At 34.0% G+C, this 22,721-nt stretch overlaps 1 protein-coding gene across 2 annotated transcripts; it reads right to left on the reverse strand.

Annotated features, from left to right (window-relative positions):
- Positions 1 to 160: 160 nt before the first annotated feature.
- Positions 161 to 21,054, reverse strand: LOC130445671 (putative inorganic phosphate cotransporter). 2 transcript variants are annotated; one of them, XM_056781437.1, is made up of 8 exons: positions 20,918 to 21,054; positions 12,532 to 12,674; positions 9,327 to 9,639; positions 8,962 to 9,179; positions 7,404 to 7,553; positions 7,195 to 7,327; positions 3,977 to 4,221; positions 161 to 2,197 (listed from the first exon to the last, which is right to left on the reverse strand). In XM_056781437.1, exons 1-8 carry the CDS (start codon positions 20,970 to 20,972, stop codon positions 2,063 to 2,065), a joined length of 1,392 nt encoding a protein of 463 aa, XP_056637415.1. In that variant the 5' UTR covers positions 20,973 to 21,054; the 3' UTR covers positions 161 to 2,062. The 2 variants fall into 2 exon arrangements, with proteins under 2 accessions (XP_056637415.1, XP_056637414.1); XM_056781436.1 differs by lacking the exon at positions 20,918 to 21,054 and adding an exon at positions 16,034 to 16,291.
- Positions 21,055 to 22,721: the final 1,667 nt, after the last annotated feature.

Raw genomic sequence — 22,721 nt, forward strand, 5'->3', positions numbered from 1 at the left:
TTGATTCTGATTTAAGAGTTTCCAGCTTGTTCGACAATTAAAGGTAAAGTCTCTGCCAAACGCGAATATAAAAAAAATTGATTTAGAACGTATTGTTGGTTGTCTATCTCACGAGCAAATAACCAAATTTTATAGTTTTAAATATAAATTCAACACTCAGTAACAATAATTAAACATTTATTACATAATTGTGTGAAAGTATATAAACACATAAAAACTATAAAGTTATAAATTAACTGAACAAAATTGAAGTAATAAAAATAATAGATTTTTATATGTTTTAAATTTGAAATTTCCAGCGAAATGGAAATAAAAAACTTGGTCTGGGTTAGAATCCGCAATCAGATGTAGGTATATTTCTTTCAAAATCAATTACAGAAGACAGTTATGCGAGGAATGATAAATATTTCATAAATATGCACATATACCAAATTAACAAATGAAAAATAATGTTTACTCTCCATATAAAATTCGGTAAACATATAACGAACCGTCAGTCCACGTGAACTCCACTGTTTACCTATGAAAACGTGGAAACGTAAACGCATTTATATTGGTGGGAGCTGTCGGAAGGCGTATGTACATTATTTCTTTGAAATATACCTGCTAGATAGTCTGCGATAAGCAGTGGCGTCGCATAATCTGCAATTGATATTGGAAGAACTATAATCTACTTGATCCCGGATCATAGTTTTCGTCTAAATATGAAGTGAAAATAATTTTTTTGACTGCGTAAGGTAACCCAAATATGCAAACTGCATATATCACATATTTTGGCATTTCAAGACAAAAACAATCTTGTAGCAATTAATTTTATTGCAGTTTCTAAGAAACTAACCTCAAACGGTCCGAAGAAAATGTTTGACATTAAGTTATTTTTGCCTGAAGTGAGTTCGGCGTCAGTATAGATTAAGCAATACAAAGAATTACGTATACAGGGTGTTTCAAAAAAGTCTCCAACGTAAATAGAAAACTGAAAAATATTTCGGGTTTACTTAGTAAAAATTTTTCGTATCGTCATCCGTATTCAAGATAAAGGGCGTCGAATCAAAAATATCAAATAACCAGCATCAGTTTTTACTTTATAATTTTCAAATCAAAATATTCCGAAAACAGTATCGAGTTGTCTCAAGAGTATGTTTTTGCTGTAAAATTGAATGTTACTAGAAATTTTACTTAATAAATCTAATATTGAAAAAGTTATGTTGGTACGAACCGTATAACTAGCGCCCTCTATGAGAGTGAGACAAAACCAATACATTGTTGCCAGTAGTTGCGGCAAAATGTGTATAGTAAAATTTTTACTGAGCAAGCCCCAAATATTTTTCAGTTTTCTATCTATCCTAGAGACGGGATCACTTTTTTTAAACACTCTGTAGATATAGGAAAAGTGTACAGTTCTGCGTACGTTAAAATGGTAAGTATAATTTATTTATATTTAATAAAAAGGGTGGGTTGGTGCGAGATGTTATTTTTTTGAGAATTACAAAAATAAATAAACAATGTACAGGGTGTTTCATCTTCGATTCGATTCAATTTTAAACTAGAAATTATTACATAGGTATTTATATATTTTTGAATCGTTATATCTCAGAAACGGTGGCTCGTAGAAAAAAAAGTATTAACATGTTTTTTGTAGACAATTTAATGATCTACAATTTTTGTTTGAGGTATTTTTATGTTAAAACTCACCGTTTTGCTGAAAATCGCGAAAAACTCATTTTTTTTAACATTTGACATTGAATAAAATTTCTTCCATACACGGGAAAAATATGGAACTTTCAAATTTTACTTTTAATCATATTTTAAACAATCAATTATGAAGCAGCTTTTCAAAATGTCACAAGCAAATCGGAAGGCATAATTTTTCAAAAATGTAATTGGACAAAATTGTGGATTTTAGAAGGAGGTCATTTTTGTGCATATTTCGAGTTTTCCATTTGCATATTTGGGTTTCTTTTCTTATGAGCAAAAGGGTATGGTCCTAGGTATGTACAAAAAAATACAAAAATGAACTTCTCGACCATTCCTGACCGATTTCTTCAATTTTTTTTTTTACCACTCAGTCTGTTCTGCTTGACGCAAGTTCATTCCAATCCTGTATATCTCCAGACGCGAATATTATGAAGAATAAATCGGTGAATAAATTCACGCAAGCGGAAATTAAGAAGATTGTTCTCCATTGCGTTTGGTTAGTCTGGAAAAATCGGATTAGTTTCCAAAAATGATAATATTTAATAATAACTATTCATTTAAGGCATAAATGTAAAACGTAATACTTTATTAAACGTACAGGTGTTTTAAGACACGAGCGAGGAAAAAAATTATTAAAAACAATACAAATTCGTCCACTGATATAGACCGTGAAGCCTGTTCTAATATGTTATCGTTATAGTTAAAGTGCCTGCTCACATTTTTGACACTATTTCTTTATGGAGACAATTTCTAGCATGAAGGAAGAGATTTCTACTATAAAAAATGATATTTCTGCTAATATACATGAGAATATTTCGATCAAGAAGGAAGATATTTTTTCTTTGAAAATTGACATTGCTGCTAACTTTGAAAATAAAATATAATATCTAAAATGGACGAGAAAATTGAGGAATTGAGAAAAAATGATAGATCTAAGAATACAAGACACTCCAGCAGAAGAAAATGAGATCGAACATATCACAAATACAACACTGAAGACATTGGCAGTTTTGCCTGACCAAGTTTCTAACCCTTGACTGTAAGGTGTCGTGGAACAGTTTGTAATTGGTCCGTTAAGGAGAAAGCAGTGCACTGAACTATTACAATACGAGAAAATGCTTTAGAAGTACTTTAGACTATACTTCTTGAAGAACCTGATGACTAAAAGTAACTATACGAGAGAGTATCCAAAAATAACCAAAATTATTTTTTGAATGCTATATATTTACAAAACAACCTTATCCCCTTCAAAATACTCTCCATTACAAGTAATACATTTGTCCCAGCGGTGCTTCTACTGTTCGAAACATCTTTAGAGATGGCTGCAAGCTTCAGTCTCGTTCTTTTTTTCTTGATGTCCTCAATGTATTCAAATCGCCGTCCTTTCATGCCCCTTTTCATGCATGGAAATAAGAAAAAGTCGCACGGAGTCGCAGGTCAATCGAGTAAGGTGCGTGGGGCAGTTATTTTTAACCAAAAATTGGCCAACAGTGATGGCTGAGTGTGCAGGTGCATCGTCATTGTGGAAGAACCAGTCACCTGTATGCCGAACCGAGCTCCAAGATATTCCATTGATTTCAGACAGTTGATCAGTTGTCTGTCGATGGTCTGTGCGCACAAGCTCTCGAATTCTTTCAACCTTTTCATCGATTTGGGCAGTTGATGGATGTCCAGAGCGAGATTTGTTATCAATCGACATGTCGCCATTTTTAAATCGAGAATACCACTCATACACTTGAGTTTTCCCCATAGCATCATCTTCATAAGCAGTTTTCAACATTGAAATAGTTTCAGCAGCGTTTTTACCGAGTAGAAAACAAAATTTCACAGCGGCACGCTGTTCACTTAAATTTGCTATCATAAAAAAACGAAGCATGAGTGAAATAGCACTACCAAAAACGGTCACTAGTGACGAACAGAACGTGGCAGGTCAACAATCCGCGCGGCACTGAACTGGCGACGAGTTGCCCTAGCGGCAGAAATCAGTACTACAAAAGCTCTACTCATGGCAATGTTATTCCGGTTACTTTTGGGTAACCCCCTCGTATGATCACGAACATCTAAAACAGTTGTACCAATCTCGGATGAAGAACCGACGCAGAGATATGATCAAATCCTTTAAGAGTATGAAGTAGACATTGCCTGGCTTGTCCAATTTGTTCAATAAAAAATACAAGTTTAACATTTCTCCGATATCTTCCGCGAAAAGAAAGAAGAAAACAAAAGAATAATCTAAGTATACCATCTTAAGATGTAACATTAAGGGTATGAAACAACTTACTTGTTCAGTAACGATGAATTGTACAATAAGTGGAGACATTATTGCAAATACACTCGTCCAGCTATTGGTAATCCCCATTAAAATGCCCGAATGATTTGGAGACAGATCCACGTGATTAACTTGAAATCCACAAAATCCTCCGGCAGTAACACCACCGTTAAAAATTAATATAGCCAGCGACCATTTTGCGTGCCCTTTCGGAATGAAACCCAGTAAACTTAAACAAATAGCCGGTAATAGAGTACCTGAAAAATGATCGTGTTCTATGCTTATCATATTTTTAAATAATAACTTCAGAATATTTCATTATTGGTTTTTTAATATAAGGGTTCTCTAACAAAGGTCCTATTATAAAGGAAGTTACTCCTTTTTTTATTTAAATATAAATTTTTTTGGATAAATAAATTAATGAGATGTTCTCTCGAAATATTTTATTTTTGGTTCTGAAAGTATAAAACTGATTACAAAAATAAAATAAAATAAATAAAATTATCATAAATGAATCTCGCTTCACACATAAATTGAGGAAAAAATAATAATATTTAGTAGGTTATTAAGACATGACAAACTGGTAAATCCTCCTTGCTCGCTTTGCGCATGCTCTGGAACGTAACGTCGTCTGCGCGATCAGCGCTCGTCAAATGTCGTCAAACGCCCCTGCTAGAAACTTTTTATTTGATTTCTTTCTCAACCATCAAACAATTTGCGTTAATATTTGCGTATCGATTATCGTTCCCCAATAATCGATTTATTATAATAAAAAATATCGATGAACACAATGTATATTTGACAACCCATTTTCGTATCGTCCCTTTTGAAAAATTTGAAGGATACGTTAATGATAAGGTGAGAACTGATCTGGCAAGTTGGTATATACGGGAAAATATTAAATAAACTTTTTACGTTCACGGCATCGTCATCGATCACAGAAACACGTTTTCTAATCAAGTAGGTTCAAGGTAGAGGTAATTATCGATAATAATCGAAAAGATGATCGATAATAATCGAAAAGATAATCGATAATAATCGAAAAGATGATCGATAAAAAATCCGTTCTGAGGATCCCCTTGGTTCATAAATATATAAAATTGAAAAAAATTGGATATCTCACTAGGAATGAAATGAGAACACTTTTTTTCATTATTATTTTAATGTTTTAACAATCTCCTTCCAAGTCTCTTCAAAATACACGGTAACGTTTTCGTCTGATGAAAATCCCTCTCCTGTAACTAAATGTTTAAGGCTAAGAAACTAGAAATAGACTATCCTATAACTTTCCTATCCATCCAACCATCTTTGCCTTTGGCGAAGCAAATTCTCCCTATGCAATCGACTGTTTTTCTTGTTTCATGTTTTGGTGGATGGTTCTATCTACAGTTATGTATCTCATTCATTTTGCTTAAACTACGTCAATAAGGCTTGTTAAAGGTTCCTTCGAATCTACCACATTGACCAAACACGGCATCTAGTTTGCAGATAGCTTACGCATAATCCTTCAATTCGCATTTAGCAAATGCGCTCTTTTGATAGCCTCTTCCATCTATCTAACCTTAATCTGACCATCGTATAAAACCATTTGATGAAATTTTTTGAAGATATCACTAGTTGGCGCAGATTTTGGCTGTTCACAACGCTGATCTTGTTAACCTTTAGCGAATTTAATAGTATATTCATATTTTCTTATCGTAAAGAAAATGTAGACTGTTACTCGGTTAGAATCACAAAAATCTATATTCGATTTCTTCATTCTATCTTTCCCGTTTGGTCATCTTTTAAAAAAATATAAATTCAATTTTTTTATATGTCAGATCTCTTTTTTACTCAAATCTATTCTACCTACTCGTTCCTTTTCTAGTAATTTCCATCTGTTCCCGTCGCAGAGATGATAAAGAACATGGGAGAAAAATCGACCTAGTTGCTGTTAGGAATTTTCAATAGAGTATGGATAGAAGAAAATATTGGAAACTGGGTTTGATACCACCAGTGTACACAAACGAAAACAGGAAGGACTGTAGATATGTGAAAAGTTTTCGATAAAGTCCTACGAAGGATAAAGAACCTACAAACAAGAAATGAGAAATAAGATAATGAGCAAAATCAGAGGAAGAGTGCTAGAAGGGATATTGGGTATCGACAAGTAAAATGCAGATGAAATAAGGATCATAGCAGAAAACAAAACCAAATATTGACAGAAAAAGGAATGGAAATGAACAACGAGAAAACCAAAGCTATGGTCGTGGTAAATATACACAAATGTACAAGATAGAATTGAAATCAGGGCTGAGAGTGACTTATAGAACAAGTTAGTAGCTTTCAATACCTAGGGATCATGCTAGAAGAAGTATTTAGAGTTGAAAAAGGAAACCAAAATGAAATTGTTCATTGTACATAGCATTTTAGAGGTTATTGAAGCAGCAGAGATAAAATACTTTAGTAAAGCGAAATGATTAATAAGGAATGATAGACTTGCATATAAGAGAAGATCTAAAGGTTGATTCCATACAAGTCATATAGTCACTAGGATGGTTGTGCCATCTGCAAAGATGGATAGCTCAGTGCCCGTTAAGAAAATTTGGTAAAGTGAAATGCCATGTGAAAGGAACAAAGGATGACTAGGAATAATTAAGTAACGTTATGGACTGAAGTGGAAAATTTGTCGCAGTATAGAAAAGACTGGACAATTTTTATAAGGAATCAGTTAAATAGTAAAATTAATACCCACATAAGGTGAAAAGGGACTAGATTATATATATTTCAATGATATTAATAAACATTTCTTTGAATACAATTCCAAAAGTGCAGAAATTGATAGCTCACCCTTTAGTATTTGGATGAATCATCCTGTATTTGATCTTGCAAGGGCTGCAATGATTTATTATATGAACAAAAATGATTTTCTCTCCTTTCTTGGTAGATTGATTTGATTTGACGTTTTGGAAAATGATCTTGTTCTAAGCTGGAATTTCTGGATTCCCGCCAAGGAGTTTTTTCCCGCTGGATTTTATTTTCGCGGGAGAAGGTTTATTGGTGGGAAAATTTATGACAAAACAGGTAAGTGAAGACATTAGATTTCAGTTTACCTTCAGTCCCTGAAGACGATAACTTTGTTATCGAAACGCGCGTTACACGGTGTAATTATGAGTGTGGGTGTAGTGGTAGTGTAAACAGTGTGTTCAGTACGCCTTTTTGTAACAAAACAATGAAATTCAACTACATACCTATACTATTGAATATTTTCCTGGCGTGTCCTCTTCTAACAATATTCTTGTTAATCAGCCAGTCGCAAGTTGGGCTAAAAATTACGGAACACAGACCCATTGCAACGTAAGGTGCAGCTGATAATAAACTGTTCTAAAACAGAAGATGAAAATATCCATTTTCATCATCATCCTTTGATTTTTTTTTTAAATTATGGGTCAATACTAACCGATTTTATGTCAAATTCCAAAATTTTATACAAATACGTCGGAGTTTCAGTTGATATTACAGAACTATTCCAGTTCGCTCCAACAAACGCTAAAGTTACAGCCCAAAAAGGCGGAGAAGTTAATATTTTCTTCCATGGTGTTTTGTAAACCTACAAATTGAAAATAAATACAATAAGTATCTTGTTAACCTTTAGCTAATGTGATAATCTATTCATATTTTCTTGTCGTGAAGAAAATGTAGTCTCTTACTCGGTTACAATCACAAAAATCTATATTTGATTATTTCATTCTATCCTTCTCGTTTGGTTATCTTTTAAAAAAATATAAATTCAGTTTTTTTTATATGTCGGATCTCTTTTTTATTCAAATCTATTCTACCTACTCGTTCCTTTTCTAGTAATATCCGTTCCCTTTATTATTTTATTTTTTTCTTCCGCAGCTCTACAGCTGCCAGGTTGTAGATCAACCATATAAAGGACTCAACCGGTACATCAAAAACAAACTCAACTCCATCAATTGGGAATTTAGTTGAGGGCTGCAACCATCCCGGATTTCTATAGATAAGTCCCAGTCTTATATTTAATATATAGAAATCTGAGTTGTTCTGTCTGTAATTGACATATTGGAGAGCATACTCAGAAAATATGTCGGAAATTTGAACTAAACGAAGAACCCATCTGTCATTTTATGACCATTTCAGAACAACAAAGAAGAGACAGTGATGTCAGTCGTTTCCCACGCTTTGAAGACCTGTTTTCGCTAAGCTACAACGACCGATATTTTTTAACGTTGTGTATACCTTGAATAAAAACAAGGAAAAACCGCACTCAAAAAGCTTTACTAATCTGGCTATTAAATAACAAGACTAGTTACGAAAAAAGGTTTTATTATAAAAATTATTCTACATTCGAATGCTTCCCTTCAATATACTCCCCTCCCCTCGCCAAAAACCTTTCCATACATTTTTCATTGATCGAAGCAGTTCTGGAAGTCTTCTTTGGTGAGCGTCTTTAGGAGCTCTGCCGTTTTTGCTTTACCGCTTCCATCGACTCAAATCGAGTCGTTTTCAAAGGAGATCTTTTTCTAACCTTTCAAGGAAATCTCAGCAGACCTGTTGACGCAAGAGCTTTTGGTCAGGAGTCAGTTTTTTTGGCACCAACTTTTGTCATGTGTAATTGCTGGTGTAAAATTTTTGTAACCGTTTCTTTATCGGCGTTTACAGCCTCGGCAATAATCCGGATGCTCATTCGACGATCTGTAGTACAATTTGGTTGATTTTGGTCGCTGTTTCCGGAATTGAAACAGTCGCAGGGCGACCTGGGCGCTGGCAATCTCAAGTGCTCTCTCGGCTACTCAAAAACACGCGCACGAGATAGAGAATTGTCCACATAGGTTTCTTACTCTACCCTCCACGTTTATTGATCGATTTTTCTTTTGGGAAAGTTTTTTATTATTGACTACTCTTCAGGGTGAAACTCGATGAAACTCGTATGAAAATTTTAATAACTGACTAATTTTTGAATAATTTGAAGAAGCTATTAAATGTAATAAACAAACCATATGTTCATCGTATCCTAAGCTGTGCTGAATATAGTCTTTTTCTGCCGTAGTGATTGTCTTGTGTTCACTTGGTTTATTAGCACCAAATAATAACCACAGTACTACCCATTTTAACCCCAAAGCTCCGAAGAGATAAAAAGCTGCAGGCCATCCTATCCAACTCGAGCATATTAAACCAGTTAATGGCAACGATAAGATAAAACCAAATATTGAACCTAAAAAAAATACAATTAGATACTGGAAGGTTGTTATATTATACAGACTGAAAAAAGAAGTGCTTTTGGTGAGGACTTCCCACTTATAAATAAGTAGATTTTCATCTTCACTAGGTAGATCTTTTGTTATTAAAATGGCGAATTTACCTGCATAGGTGATGGTGCCTAAAACAGATCTCTCTGATGGTGGTGCCCAACATCCCAATAGAGTGTGAGTTAGAGGTGCTATTCCTCCTTGAGCTAAACCTTGAAGAACTCTGCACGCCATTACACCTCCCGAACCAAAAATATTTGCCATTGTTGGTATCGCCATACAAGAACCGGAATCTACTAAAACGCACACCACCAATATCCATTTTACACCAAACTTTTTTGCCGACTGCGCAATGGGGATTTGGAGTACCACGTAACCCCAATAGAAAGCCGATAAGATGACGCTTTGGTTGGTCCAGTTATATGTCTAAAAAATGTTAAAAGAAAGTTCTTACAACTCATTTCAATAATTGCAAAATAACTTGGATTCCCTCTAACGCCTGAGTGCCTTTGTGTTACCTTGTATATTATAAAATTTATAAATTTAGTGTACTACATAATCACTCTTCCATTTTTTCCCTTTATTAACATTTTCCATCCTATTCGAATTCTACTATTTCTTCAAGACAATCTACTGTGTCGTTTCCCAGTATTTGACCCCATCAGCATAGCAGTTGCTCCACCATCTCTTCTTCTCCGTTACACTCTTAGTAATTCTAATAGTCAGCTGTCAGTCACCATTTCTAGACTTTTGTTCCAACATGTCCAAATTATTCTGGAAATGGTCCAATCATTTCTGTTTGACTGCATTCTTATCTTAATACCAACATTTAATAATTCCATTTACACCTCTCTTTCTCTTCGGAATCCTATCTCCTTGTCCTACTTTTTGCAAGCTTCTTTGCTTTTCGAGTTCCCTTCCACTTTATTGAGTGCAAGTATCCAAGAGACGCCTATTAAGTGTCATGAATTCAGGACATTGTCTCGAGACTGTTCATTATCACTTTTGAATCATTTTTGATACGATTGCTTTGTCCACAAAATAAGGTTTTCAGTGAGACTGGGGTGTAGCTCGTCCCACTTTCTTCTGGTTCTCCCTGTCTACAAAGTTTATTCTCGTCTTGGTAGCCGTGAAAGATGGAGCTCCTCCGATGGACATTCATTTCCAAGTGTGTGAGGTGTATGGGGAAAAGTGTATGAGTGCAACATGGTGTGGATAATTCAAATACGGACGTACAGATTTGGATGGAATACTGTCTTACAGCCCAGACTTAGCCTTCAGTGATTACCATCTTGGGAGGGACGCATTTCATCGACGAAGAGCTGAAAGGAGATGGTAAACTGCATGCCAAAATGCATTGATCTAAACGGAGATCAAGTCGAAAAATAAAGGGGAAGTCTGAGCTTGCCAAACATGTATTATTCACTGTTGTTCACGATGAAAAATCGTTAGGAACGTTACTATATGCACAAGCCTCGTATTTAAGTAGATGTGAGGTTTCTATTTGATTCTTCACAGTCTGGCAGTCGTATCTATTGCGCAAATTTTGGCTTGAAGGATATTACATCCAGTTTTTTATCTGTACGACTTTTGGATGTTCAGTTCTTTGGAAAACACACCAGCAACTGTTACATTTTTCGTTACTGATCCATCTGTGACAATCCTATTATTAAAATCCGTTTCTATGATCATATCTTCTGAGCTAATAGATCCTCTATTATATTTTACCCATTTTCTGCAGGATAGTTGTATTATCCTTAATTCTTTTGCCTTCAAGGGTTACACTCTCTCAACCAGAGAGCATCTAATGAGGCTATACTTCTTATGAATAATTCTATAGGCTTCTCATGCCTCCCGTGATTCCCAGTGCTGCTATTGTCTGCATTTTCGTGGTATTATTTTTGTTTGTTTATTTCTTCAAACATTTCCATCATTCTAATTAACGGAATATCATAATAGGCCTTATGATTGTTTTGGTTGTAGTCCCAAGTAAAGCTCTTGTCTATTCTTCATCGTACGATAGGACTTAGTTCTGCAGCTGGAATGATGAAGACCAGCTTTCATACCATCTTTTAGGTGGTTGGGTTGTTCTTCCTAGTAAGTAAGTGAAGTTCTAGTCTATTCTTCTTCTTCTTTTTCTTCGTCGTACGTTAGGTCCTAGTCCTGTGTTTGCATCATTGGTTGCCTAGTTGCAGCTGGGATGATGAATACCAGCTTTCATACCATCTTTTAGGTGGTTGGGTTGTTCTTCCTAGTAAGTAAGTGAAGTTCTTGTCTATTCTTCTTTTTCTTCGTCGTACGTTAGGTCCTAGTCCAGTGTTTGCATCATTGGTTGCCTAGCTGCAGCTGGGATGATGAATACCAGCTTTCATACCATCTTTTAGGTGGTCGGGATGTATTCGGTTTTTCTTCCTAGTGAGTGAGTGAATTTCGTGTCTATTCTCCTTCTTCTTCTTTATCTTCATCGTACATTAGGTTCTAGTCCTGTGTTTGCATCATTGGTTGCCTAGCTGCAGCTGGAATGATGAAGACCAGCTTTCATACCATCTTTTAGGTGGTCGGGATGTATTCGGTTTTTCTTCCTAGTGAGTGAGTGAAGTTCTAGTCTATTCTTCTTCTTCTTTTTCTTCGTCGTACGTTAGGTCCTAGTCCTGTGTTTGCATCATTGGTTGCCTAGTTGCAGCTGGGATGATGAATACCAGCTTTCATACCATCTTTTAGGTGGTCGGGATGTATTCGGTTTTTCTTCCTAGTGAGTGAGTGAATTTCGTGTCTATTCTCCTTCTTCTTCTTTATCTTCATCGTACATTAGGTTCTAGTCCTGTGTTTGCATCATTGGTTGCCTAGCTGCAGCTGGAATGATGAAGACCAGCTTTCATACCATCTTTTAGGTGGTCGGGATGTATTCGGTTTTTCTTCCTAGTGAGTGAGTGAAGTTCTAGTCTATTCTTCTTCTTCTTTTTCTTCGTCGTACGTTAGGTCCTAGTCCTGTGTTTGCATCATTGGTTGCCTAGTTGCAGCTGGGATGATGAATACCAGCTTTCATACCATCTTTTAGGTGGTTGGGTTGTTCTTCCTAGTGAGTGAGTGAAGTTCTTGTCTATTCTACTTCTTCTTCTTCATCGTACGTTAGGACCTAATCCTGTGTTTGCATCAATGGTTGACTAGCTGCAGCTGGGATGATGAAGACCAGCTTTCATACCATCTTGTAGGTGGTCGGGATGTATTCGGTTGTTCTTCCTAGTGAGTGAGTGAAGTTCTTGTCTATTCTGTCTATCTTATATTTGAACTTAAAGTGAAAAGAAATGCGGTACTTACTTCTACGTTGGGATTAATAGTAACTGATCTATCGTTCATAGCAACAATTGCTAAGGACAAAACTGTTCTCATGCAATAAGTGTACGTCATGAGTAGGAAGTAGAACATCACCTGAACATGTCGAATTCCAAGAAAAGGTTGTGCTAAAAAAGAATAAATTTATTATAATAAATTTTCGCGCTTTGAAATTATCATTAAAAACACATAGAATTCAAATCAATGTTCATATAAGTTGTTTAAACTTATTATCGAACAGGTTTAAATTGAATCAGCCCCAAGAACAAGCTAGGTTTAGATACCAAATTATCAAAATGCTCATAAAGAGTAACGTAGAATGTAATAATCCCCTCATTGTAGATTATGAAAAGGCATTTATACAAAATTCTTACAGCTTTGACCGACTGTAGAATAGACAAAAGTGTGTATGAGACTTCACGAAAATACAACCTACTTTAATATAGAACGAGGAGTACGGAAAAATTTCAGCGGAGTTGTTTATTACTATGTTGGAATATACACTACCGGTCAAAAGTTTTTGCCCACACTATAGTTTGAGTGATACACAACAAATAAAAAAAAATACGATCGATTGTGATATCTATATTTTAAAGAATATATATAGATAAAAATATAGCAAAAATACTTCAGTCTGTAATTGTTTAAATTTTTAATATATCGATGTAAACCTCCTTTTGGTTTTATTGACATATCTTATTTGGTTCCAATCCTTTTTCAGGATATTCCAAATATGTAAAGTAAAAAAAGACGCTACCTTCTGACTTCTCTGTCCAATTGTTCCACAATAACTCAATCAGGTTAAGGTCGGGTGACTAAGAGGGCCAAATAATTACTTCCAGTACATTCTTTCAAATAATCTTGGCGCATTTTCGAAGAATGCTTGGGATCGTTATGCTGATTACTCGTACTAGATTTTCCTTCAATATTTTTTCATAACCTTTTCTTTTCTTTCTTCAAAACACCCCAAAATATTCACCAATCCTCCGTCGTTTTTTACTCATGGATCTAACGTCCGTTCTTTCTTTGACCTGCGCTTGACTTCTCTTGTCTTAGACACAAAAATCTCAAACTTTGACTCAACACTTCATAAAACTCTTTGTATATTCTTTAGCTCACTACAACCTCTTAATTTTATTCTGACGTCCTTAAAGGGGTTACTTACTGCCACCCTTCCAAGACGACCAGCTTCTCTCAATCTCTTTTTCACTGTAGAAATAGTCGAAGGCAGACTCATTGATTTGAGCTGCTATCTCTGGGCCAGTGAGTCCTCGGCCACGTTTACTTATCAATATAATACGTTTAGTTTATGTGGTGTTAGTTTTTCAAGGCCGCCGTGATTATCTTTATAGCTCCTAGTGGATTTTTTGAAGATGTAGTCCACTTTTGCTTAGACGATGAAGACTTGCGATTTGTGGACGTGCTCCAGCCGATAGTTCCTTAGTTTTGCCAATTTTGAAACTATATTTTTGATTTGTTAAAGAATGTTTGGCTGCATTTTAAATTTTATAACAAATTGATATAGTCGGCGAAAAAATTAAGCATCTCAGATTCGCCGACAACAATCAGTCAGAATTATAATTGATGATTGAATACATAACAAAATTGGTGTCAAGTGAAACACTAAGTATAGAAAGTGACAGAATTAAGCAAGTAAGCTCTTCTGGGACTCGAAATTCTCATTGACAGAAATAACTAGACCCATGAAATAAGCAAAACGATAGGTTCAACTTGAGCTGCCTTTGGTAAGCTTAATCAGGTCACCAGATTCGAAGCATACGATGCTGAAACTGTAACATTAACAAAATCTTTCATAAAGAAAATCCAGGTAATAGAACGAAGAATGGAACTGAGCGGATACCGAGAGAAGATGCCTTAAGATGTAGAGGATGATCACTGAGATGGTGATCTGACGATATTAAGAAGATGGCGGTTTCTAGGATCCGTGTACAGTGGCAAATATTATGGGAGGCCTATTTTCAGCAGCGAACGTGAGTGGTTGTTTAAGGGATAATAAAAACAAATCAAAATCATTAGTAGATGCATTAAATACAATATTGTGAACCCTGTCAATGGTCGGTACTAGATTTTTTATTTAAGATAAATAATGGGACGAATTCGTTGGAAAAATGTGAACGCTTCTAAAGCCGGGTTTACGTCTCTTATAAATTTTTGTATAGCGTAGCATTCGGCAAAAATTATCGGTTTTTCAACGATTTTCAAAGGATTTGCGGCACCTAGTGGATGTACTAACTGCCATCACGAAAATTCGTGAAGGAACTTCACTTTTGTATCAAATGAGATTTCCAAGTTTGGTATTACACCTAATGGTTAAATTAGAATTAAATAAAAATCACCTCATTACCAAAAAGAAGGCTAAACAAAGGAGACGTTGTTGTTTCATTATTCGTTTACTACTTTTGTTGAAAGAATTGGCATACTAGCGCTTCTTTAAAACTCGTCCCGTTATATCATTTTTGTGGGCGGAATTTTTTGAGACTTCCTTCAAATAAGAATAGATGAAATACTAGTATGATATCAGAAGTACCTGGCCTGATATAGAGATGGCGGTAGTTGCTTGAAGACGCCACGTTGTTTAGTATTTGTTTGGCGGCCATTAAAAGTGAACGTTTTCAGTGTAAACATGGAAAAAATTGATCATTGCTATCTGATTCAATACATTTATTTGGAGGGCTTTGGCCTAAGTAATATAAAAGTTGAACTAGATTCTACTCTGGGTGAGTATTAACTGAAAATTTGGAAATGAGAAAGCTGTGCGCAAGATGGGTGCTGCGTTTACTCAGAATGGAACAAAACCAGCGTCGTGAAGATGTTTCACAGAAATAAAACCAAATTTTTGCGTCCATCACTTCACATCAGACACAAAAGAACCATCGAAACAATGGACTGAAAAGGGATAACCGGCTCCAAAGAAGGCAAAGAACGTTTCATCTACAGGCAAGGTCATGACGTGGGTTACGCGTGGGATAATTTTCATTGACTATCTTGAAAAAGGAAAAACTATAAACGACGAGTATTATGCAAACTTATTGTAGCGTTTGAGGGAAGAAAAAACTGTTGTTTCATCAAGATAATTCACCAGGTCACACAACCCTTACGCAATGACCAAAATAATTGAATTAAAGTTTGAATTGATACCTCAATTCGCCAGATTCAGCTCATTCGGATTATTTCTTTGAAAAAAATGGCTCGATTATCCAACAATGAAGAGGTGATGTCAGTTATTTTGAGGAACTTAACGATTCTTATTATAAAAAGTGTATCGAACTAAAAATAATCATTTTTGTGTTTTCTTTATGGTATTTCCGGGAGCACCCTCGTATGCTTTGTTAGTGTTGGTGCTAAGCCCGCTTTAAATACGTTTTTGAAATGTTAATACTAAATATAATCTAAAATTTGAAATTTGTAAGTATGAAAAAATATTGTTTTTGGAAAAAAATCCGGTGAAATTATTAAAAAAACTTACGATATGTGTTAACGTTACTTTTATCAACATTGGAACTTGTAGGATGAATTAAATAATCTAGATCTTCACCCATGAGTACGGATATCACTGTTAAATAATAATTTAATAAATAAAATTTATTAAATTACCCACTTAATGATAACAATAACAATAATTTTGTTTAATAGAGTATATTGTTTATCTGTCTCATAGAAAATGTTAATTTGGTTTAATGTAAATAATTTATCAACAAATTTCTCGAACATTTGGAACTAAACTAACAATAAACTTTTCTTTTATTTTCAAAACTGTTATAATAAGCTAATTGATCGGTTAAAAATAGAAGGAATAGATAAGATTGAAAATTATGTAAACAAATTGTACGAAAAATCGATTTTCAAATATTTTTAGTATTACTAACCATAATTAAATCAATTGCAATGAGACTTTATATGAATAACTACGAAATAATAAATGATTATATATCGTATGTAGTAAGTTAACGAATTTTGTCTATATACAGAGTGAACTAAAAAGTGTATTCATGTTTTCCACAATTTTTTTTTCTATTTTTATGAATGCGAGAGTAATAAAATAATAAAATAATTACAATTATTAATTACAATTACAATTATATAAATATAACTAATAAATATATCAGGTATATATTTATTTTTTCACTTAATTAATCTGTTTATAACTTCTAAACAGCACACATAGCTTGAAATGTCTATTATCGTAAATAAAAGAAGAAAAAATTTTAAAAGAGTTAATACTTTCTCATCAATGTGATTTTCGACATGGTTTCCTAACTTAATCTAACCTAACCTAATTTAACGTAACCATTCTCAAATTAAAAGGCCTTTTTGTGGAAAAATCAAAATACATAATCAAAATACATAATTTTCTAATTATATTGGACCTAATACTAAAAATACATTAATTATTAGAAAAAATCAATTTATGTTCGATATTTTATATACGTAATATTGAACATTTGCACGTTTTGTTCATTCTTAGATGTTGCTGATGGTTTTTCGTTTTGTCTTGAAGATAATAATTATTCAAAAGTTCGTAAGTTTCCCTATATCTAGAACTCAAATTTTCTTGTGCGCTCGTCGAACGATCTTTCGGATTCGACGCAGGTAGTATGCGCTAATGTACCTGTCCGCTCGATGCACGTGCGCTCCTGGTTTAAGTTTTGAATTTTAAACAACACTAAGTCCATAAATGATAGTTTTAATCAGTGGCGTTGCGTGGATATTTGCTTTGGGCATGCATTACGGGGTAATAATATATTAAAACGCGAGCGCACAGGAGGCGTTTTTTTTTCCGCATTGGGTTCAATTTTCGCATAAATATCGCTTAAAATCGTCCAAAAAACAAACAGCCCTCTATAAAAATATGATTTATTTTAAATTAAAATCCATTCTTCTAGTTTTTTTTTTACAAAACTCAGCAATAGATAAAAATAATAAAACTTGTTTTATAACCTTCTCCTAGTTCCTCCAAATGCTCGGAAAACTCATTAGATTTGATGATTTTAATTCAATATATCAATAAATTTAATTCTGATTTATAGCGGACAAAATCAAAATGCTTCGGATAAACTAATTTCAGACCGTTTAGCAGATTGTCATGAAAAAATTTAGCGAATTCTACAAATCCTTAAAAAAACAGTCTCAGAAGAAAAATAAACTTAACAAACAACCTACAGAATCGAGTAATGTTATTTGATCCCAATTGTTTGCATCATCATCCAAAATATGTTCAAATAAAGTATCCAGTATCCAACAAACTGGTTTTTTTAGTTGAAGTACTAAAAATTGCTACACGTTCATTTAGTGTAGAAAAAAATATAATTGCCACGGTTGCATGAGCTGGAACTTTCATCGTGGCCCCCAAAATCCAATCTATTGCTTTCCAAGCAAATGGAATAAGTTTGATAAGGATTGAATGTTCGGATAATGCCCGAATTCTTAAAACCCAACAGTATAAATAAAGCTACTTCCTACATATTTTCACTCCTTCTGAAATTAATATCCTTAGAATTTAACCAAACTCCGCCTGCAGTGTCCTGAGGTAGATTGAGTAGCTTCAAGGGCCCTATAGTCGATCTCAATCCCGGAGAAAGAAGGAGAGTTGGTGGACAGGGCTAGCAACCTATCCACAGTAAAAGAGATGCTCAAAGTATTACTAATAGAGCCTAGGAAACTAGATGGAGAAATCGTAAAAAATACGAATTGGAAGTTGGAATATTAGAGGTTATAATGAAAGTAAATAGATATAACATCGAAATTGAGAAAGAAGAGCAAAGGCAACAAAACTGTTGAAGCAATCTAATGGAGTTTAATAGAGCAAAGGCTACTGTTTTTACAAAGAAAACTAGCACAGCAGCTAAGGATTTGGTCTTGTCTGGACATAAAATATCACCACACCGCAAATTCGCTTGTTGGGTGTTGAGGTTCGGAGTAATATGTCCTGGCATAGTGGCCCTTGGAGCCATATACTCCCCAACAACTTCTAGTCCCCTATAAGGTCCAAATTCGTTCATTTTGATTTAGGCTCCCAAGCATAGAATAGAGCAATTTAGTTTGTAGACGATCTAGAATTGTACAGAAACTTGGACAGCTTGGTTCCTAGGAGAAAAGTCGCCAATCTGACTATATTTGACCGATACTACCACACCAAATGCTCTTCCGAGCTGTCCAACTTAATTCCACCTAGAGCAGATTTTGTAAGATCTACTCGACAGTCAGACTTAGCTCATGAGCATCGAGTTCACATGCAGATGCTCAGAACGTCAATTTATCCTGTTTTCTTTGAGGAAGTGCAAGCCTGTGGAATCAGTTATCAAGACACTATAACCTACAGAAGTTCAAGATAAATATTCATACACTCGAATTACTCGAATGTAAAAAGGTTTACAATCTTGTTCTTGCTTTTTACATAAAAATAGATATTTACGATATAAGTGTCGTAAAGATTCATATTACGAAATGAGATTGGAAATTTGTCCATTGAATATTGTAAAATGAATTTACGATACGAATATAGTTCATTATTTCACCTACTACCAATATTGCAAATTATTTACTCAAAATTAGTCAATATTCCTGAAATTAATAATATCAGAATCATGTAACAAGAAAGCGTTGATTGTTGATTTATTTTGCGAACTAGTTCCGACTATGAAAGTGTGGATTCTGATATAGAACTTGCTGCAAATAACGTAATACAAACCCTGGTACCCGCTAAATCCCGTAATAGATACGAAATAGAATATAAGCGATTCGAAGATTGGTGCAGTTCAAAAAAAGTCCGTGATATATCGGAGAAAATGTTATTAGATTTTTTTGCTGGGAAAGCTGAAAATGAAAAGGGATCATCATTATGGACACATCATAGTATGCCGAGAACAATGATATCTGTGAAGAAAAATGTGGACATAAGTAAATATTCACAGCTATGATGATCAATTCTTGATGATGAAGGTAAGATTATAGATAAATATGGTGACATTTCCATGTAGCATATTATTTTTATAGGTTTCCTTAATCGTGGGTGTGTTTGGCGCCTGCCGAAGAGAAGAATTGATGAAGTTAAAAATTGGTGATGTAGTTGACGAAGTAACGTTCATAACGATCAAAATACTGAATACTAAAACTAAAATTCAAAGAGAATTTGCTATTACTAGAGGAAACATCGCTGGTTTTGACTGCTTGAATAACGACTTCGACCTCAAAATATAGTCCATGACCGGTTTTTTATTTTATATAAAAGTGGAAAATGTTTTTCCCAACCAATTGGTATCAATGCTTTTGGGCGCATTCCAAAAGAAACAGCAACGTTTCTGGAGCTACCAAATCCATCACAATATACAGGTCACGGTTTTAGAAGGTCAACAGCATCTCTACTTACTGATGCTGGTATTGATATGCACATTTTGAAGAGACATTCTGGATGGAAATCCAGTAGTGTCGCTGAAGGATATATAGAAACATCCTTAGAAAACAACAAAAATATAGCTACTAAAATAATGGGAGGAGAAATCGTTTCTACAAAAAATTCAACTAAAATTGAAAACTACAATTCTTCAATTGTATTCATATTAGTATCGTAATGTTTGATATTACATATTGGTAGTAGGTAAAATATATTTCGTCTCTTAGGCGAGACAACCTGTATATACAAAATGATAGTGGGAATAGGAAAAAAGAAGGCAAAAACGTCCTGTTTTCCCAAGTGATTACCAAATAAGAATATATCTGAAAATGAACAGAACAATATTGATGAAGCTGCCCAAGCTATAATTCTATTGCGACAAGGCCAGAGTCAGCAAGAAGTAGCGAGTGCACTGAACATGAGTCAGTCTGCTGTTTCCATAGTTTAGCGTTGTTACCAAGGTACTGGTAACTTTAATCGAAGCCGCGATTCCGTAAGAAAAATGTGCACATTCGAGAGAGATGAGCGATTCATTGTCAGCGCATCGCTGAGACATCGGGACCTCACTGGTCCGACAAGAGCTCAGAAAAAAGCGAGGAGTGGTTGTGAATAGCTGGACAGTCAAAAGAAGACTTGAATGTAAAAAAATGATCACCTTGTGTTAATAGCATTCGAATTCAATCCAAATTATAGACTCTCTGTATACACGGAAAATACTGATCAATGTTACGCAACGAAACATGAAAAAAATGTAGAAAGATTAACTAGTATAGGTAAATTAGAAAATTAGTGTAATTTTGTTTCGTTAAAAAAATATCATTGTCAAGTTTTTAGAAAATTGATAATAGTCGCTTTCTCATGCGTGAAAGATGATTTGCTATTACGATAAATTTCCAGGAAACCAAAAAATATTCACATTCAATATGTACATACAATATGAAAAACTAAAAAGCTACTCACCATTTTTTAGAATTGGAATTTCTTTTACAGCAATCGAAACTGACCTAATCACCATTTTATATAATATTTTTTTTTCGTAACACAAAAAATTGTTGAAACTCGTAACTTACTATCGAAATGACATTCAGGTGATGATTGTTTTATTCGTTTTTAAAGAATGAAAGCTTTGCTCTAAACGTGACTGTTATTATCCAACTATTTGATTAAATAGTTTAACCATTATTCAGAAAATTTTATTAACAATATGCATGATATTATTTAATTGCTTTCACTGTTTTTTTTTAAAGTAACTAACAGGATGAGTTATTAATTACTTATACAGGGTGTTTCTATATTCTATAGACAATACTCTACCACAGAGAGATCTCAATAAATGATTCATTTTGATATAGAAATATAGTTGCTGAAATATAGGGTGTTTTAATTAAAAAATTTGCCATAAATCAAGAACGCCTTTAAATTTTTTTTTCAAATTTGGAGATCAATATGCTCCTTAATAAAATAATATTTTGACATAAACAAAAATTGGAAAAATTCAACCAGTGGCGCGTTGTCAGGGTTAGTTGTCATTGCCAATTTTGTTATTATTGTAATACATTTTTGTTTGAAATTGAGATTATTAATAGTTTTTGTTTTGAACTACTTACGTTTAATCATTATTCGAAATTAAATGAATAATTAATTAATTAGTAAATTACTTACTTGCAGAGTTTTGTTTAGACGCAAATGTCTACAACACCGTTCATTTTAGCTCCATAAAAGCGTATTAGTTTTTTAACTAAGAATATTGAAGCAATTTTAATCAAAATTAAAAAAAGAATTTGCTCCAGTGGCGTAAGAAATAGGGGGATAAAAGTGACAACTTACCCTGACAGCGCGCCGCTGGTAAAATTTTCTCAAAGTTTACTCATGTCAAAATACTACTTTATAAAGGAGCATATATGTCACGACATTTGAAAAAAAAATTTAAAGGCGTTTTTGATTTATGGCAAATATATGATTTAAAATTATGAACACCCTATATCTCGTTCGTATTCTTATATCAAAATGAATCATTTATTGAGATCTCTCTTTGTTAGAGCGTTGTCGGTCGTATATAGAAACACCATGTACAATAATTCGTAAAATTTGTGTCTTGACGAACAGATAGCGGTGGGTTAATCAAGAGGAGAAAAGTCATGAAAATTGCATTTTTACGAAAACCATTGCTCAAAAACTGATGTGATTTTCGGTATGTCCATAAGAAAATACATGATACGGTGTTGTTTTTTGGATACTTCCTTATTACTGATTTGATTAGATGGCTGTTTTATCAAATATCAAATTTGAATTTAATTGATTATAAATTTTTAGTCTTACCCTTAAGGAGAGGCAACCAATCATACACTATATAGTAGAAGTGGTTGTCGAATTATATGGAGAAGACTATTTATAGTTTCGGGTATCGCTCGGTAGACGGCGGTAAAATCGTAAAATCATAGAATAACTAAAATAAAGTCGTGATATCATAGAATAAGTAAAAGTATTGAGGTTTCATTTTGAAAAATACAATTTTTATTTTATCTATGCAAGTCGTAGAACGGGTTGCGGATATGACAGGCGCTACGAAAACACTTTCAGGGGAAATCAATCAACAAAATTGGATTGTCTTATTTAAAAGTCGACCCTTATACCTACATAATCACACAATGTTTCTTCATATCTTGTGAAAAATGAAACATTAAAAAAAATAAAGCCTTTTCACTTTCAGCTGTTTTATTTATTTTCAAGATCGTTAGAATTTTTTTGCAATAAAAGACGATAA

Source organism: Diorhabda sublineata, chromosome 6, assembly GCF_026230105.1.
Source record: "Diorhabda sublineata isolate icDioSubl1.1 chromosome 6, icDioSubl1.1, whole genome shotgun sequence".
NCBI lineage: Eukaryota > Metazoa > Arthropoda > Insecta > Coleoptera > Chrysomelidae > Diorhabda > Diorhabda sublineata.

Bases quoted from the DNA above. Each gene is read 5' to 3' on its own strand.
- LOC130445671 (XM_056781436.1), bottom strand. From the start codon at position 16,106: ATGGGTGAAGATCTAGATTATTTAATTCATCCTACAAGTTCCAATGTT. The intron at 7,328-7,403 runs GTTAGTATTGAC...CTTCTGTTTTAG, and splicing joins TGGAATTTGACATAAAATCG to AACAGTTTATTATCAGCTGC. The intron at 4,222-7,194 runs GTATGTAGTTGA...ATCATTTTTCAG, and splicing joins GAAAATATTCAATAGTATAG to GTACTCTATTACCGGCTATT.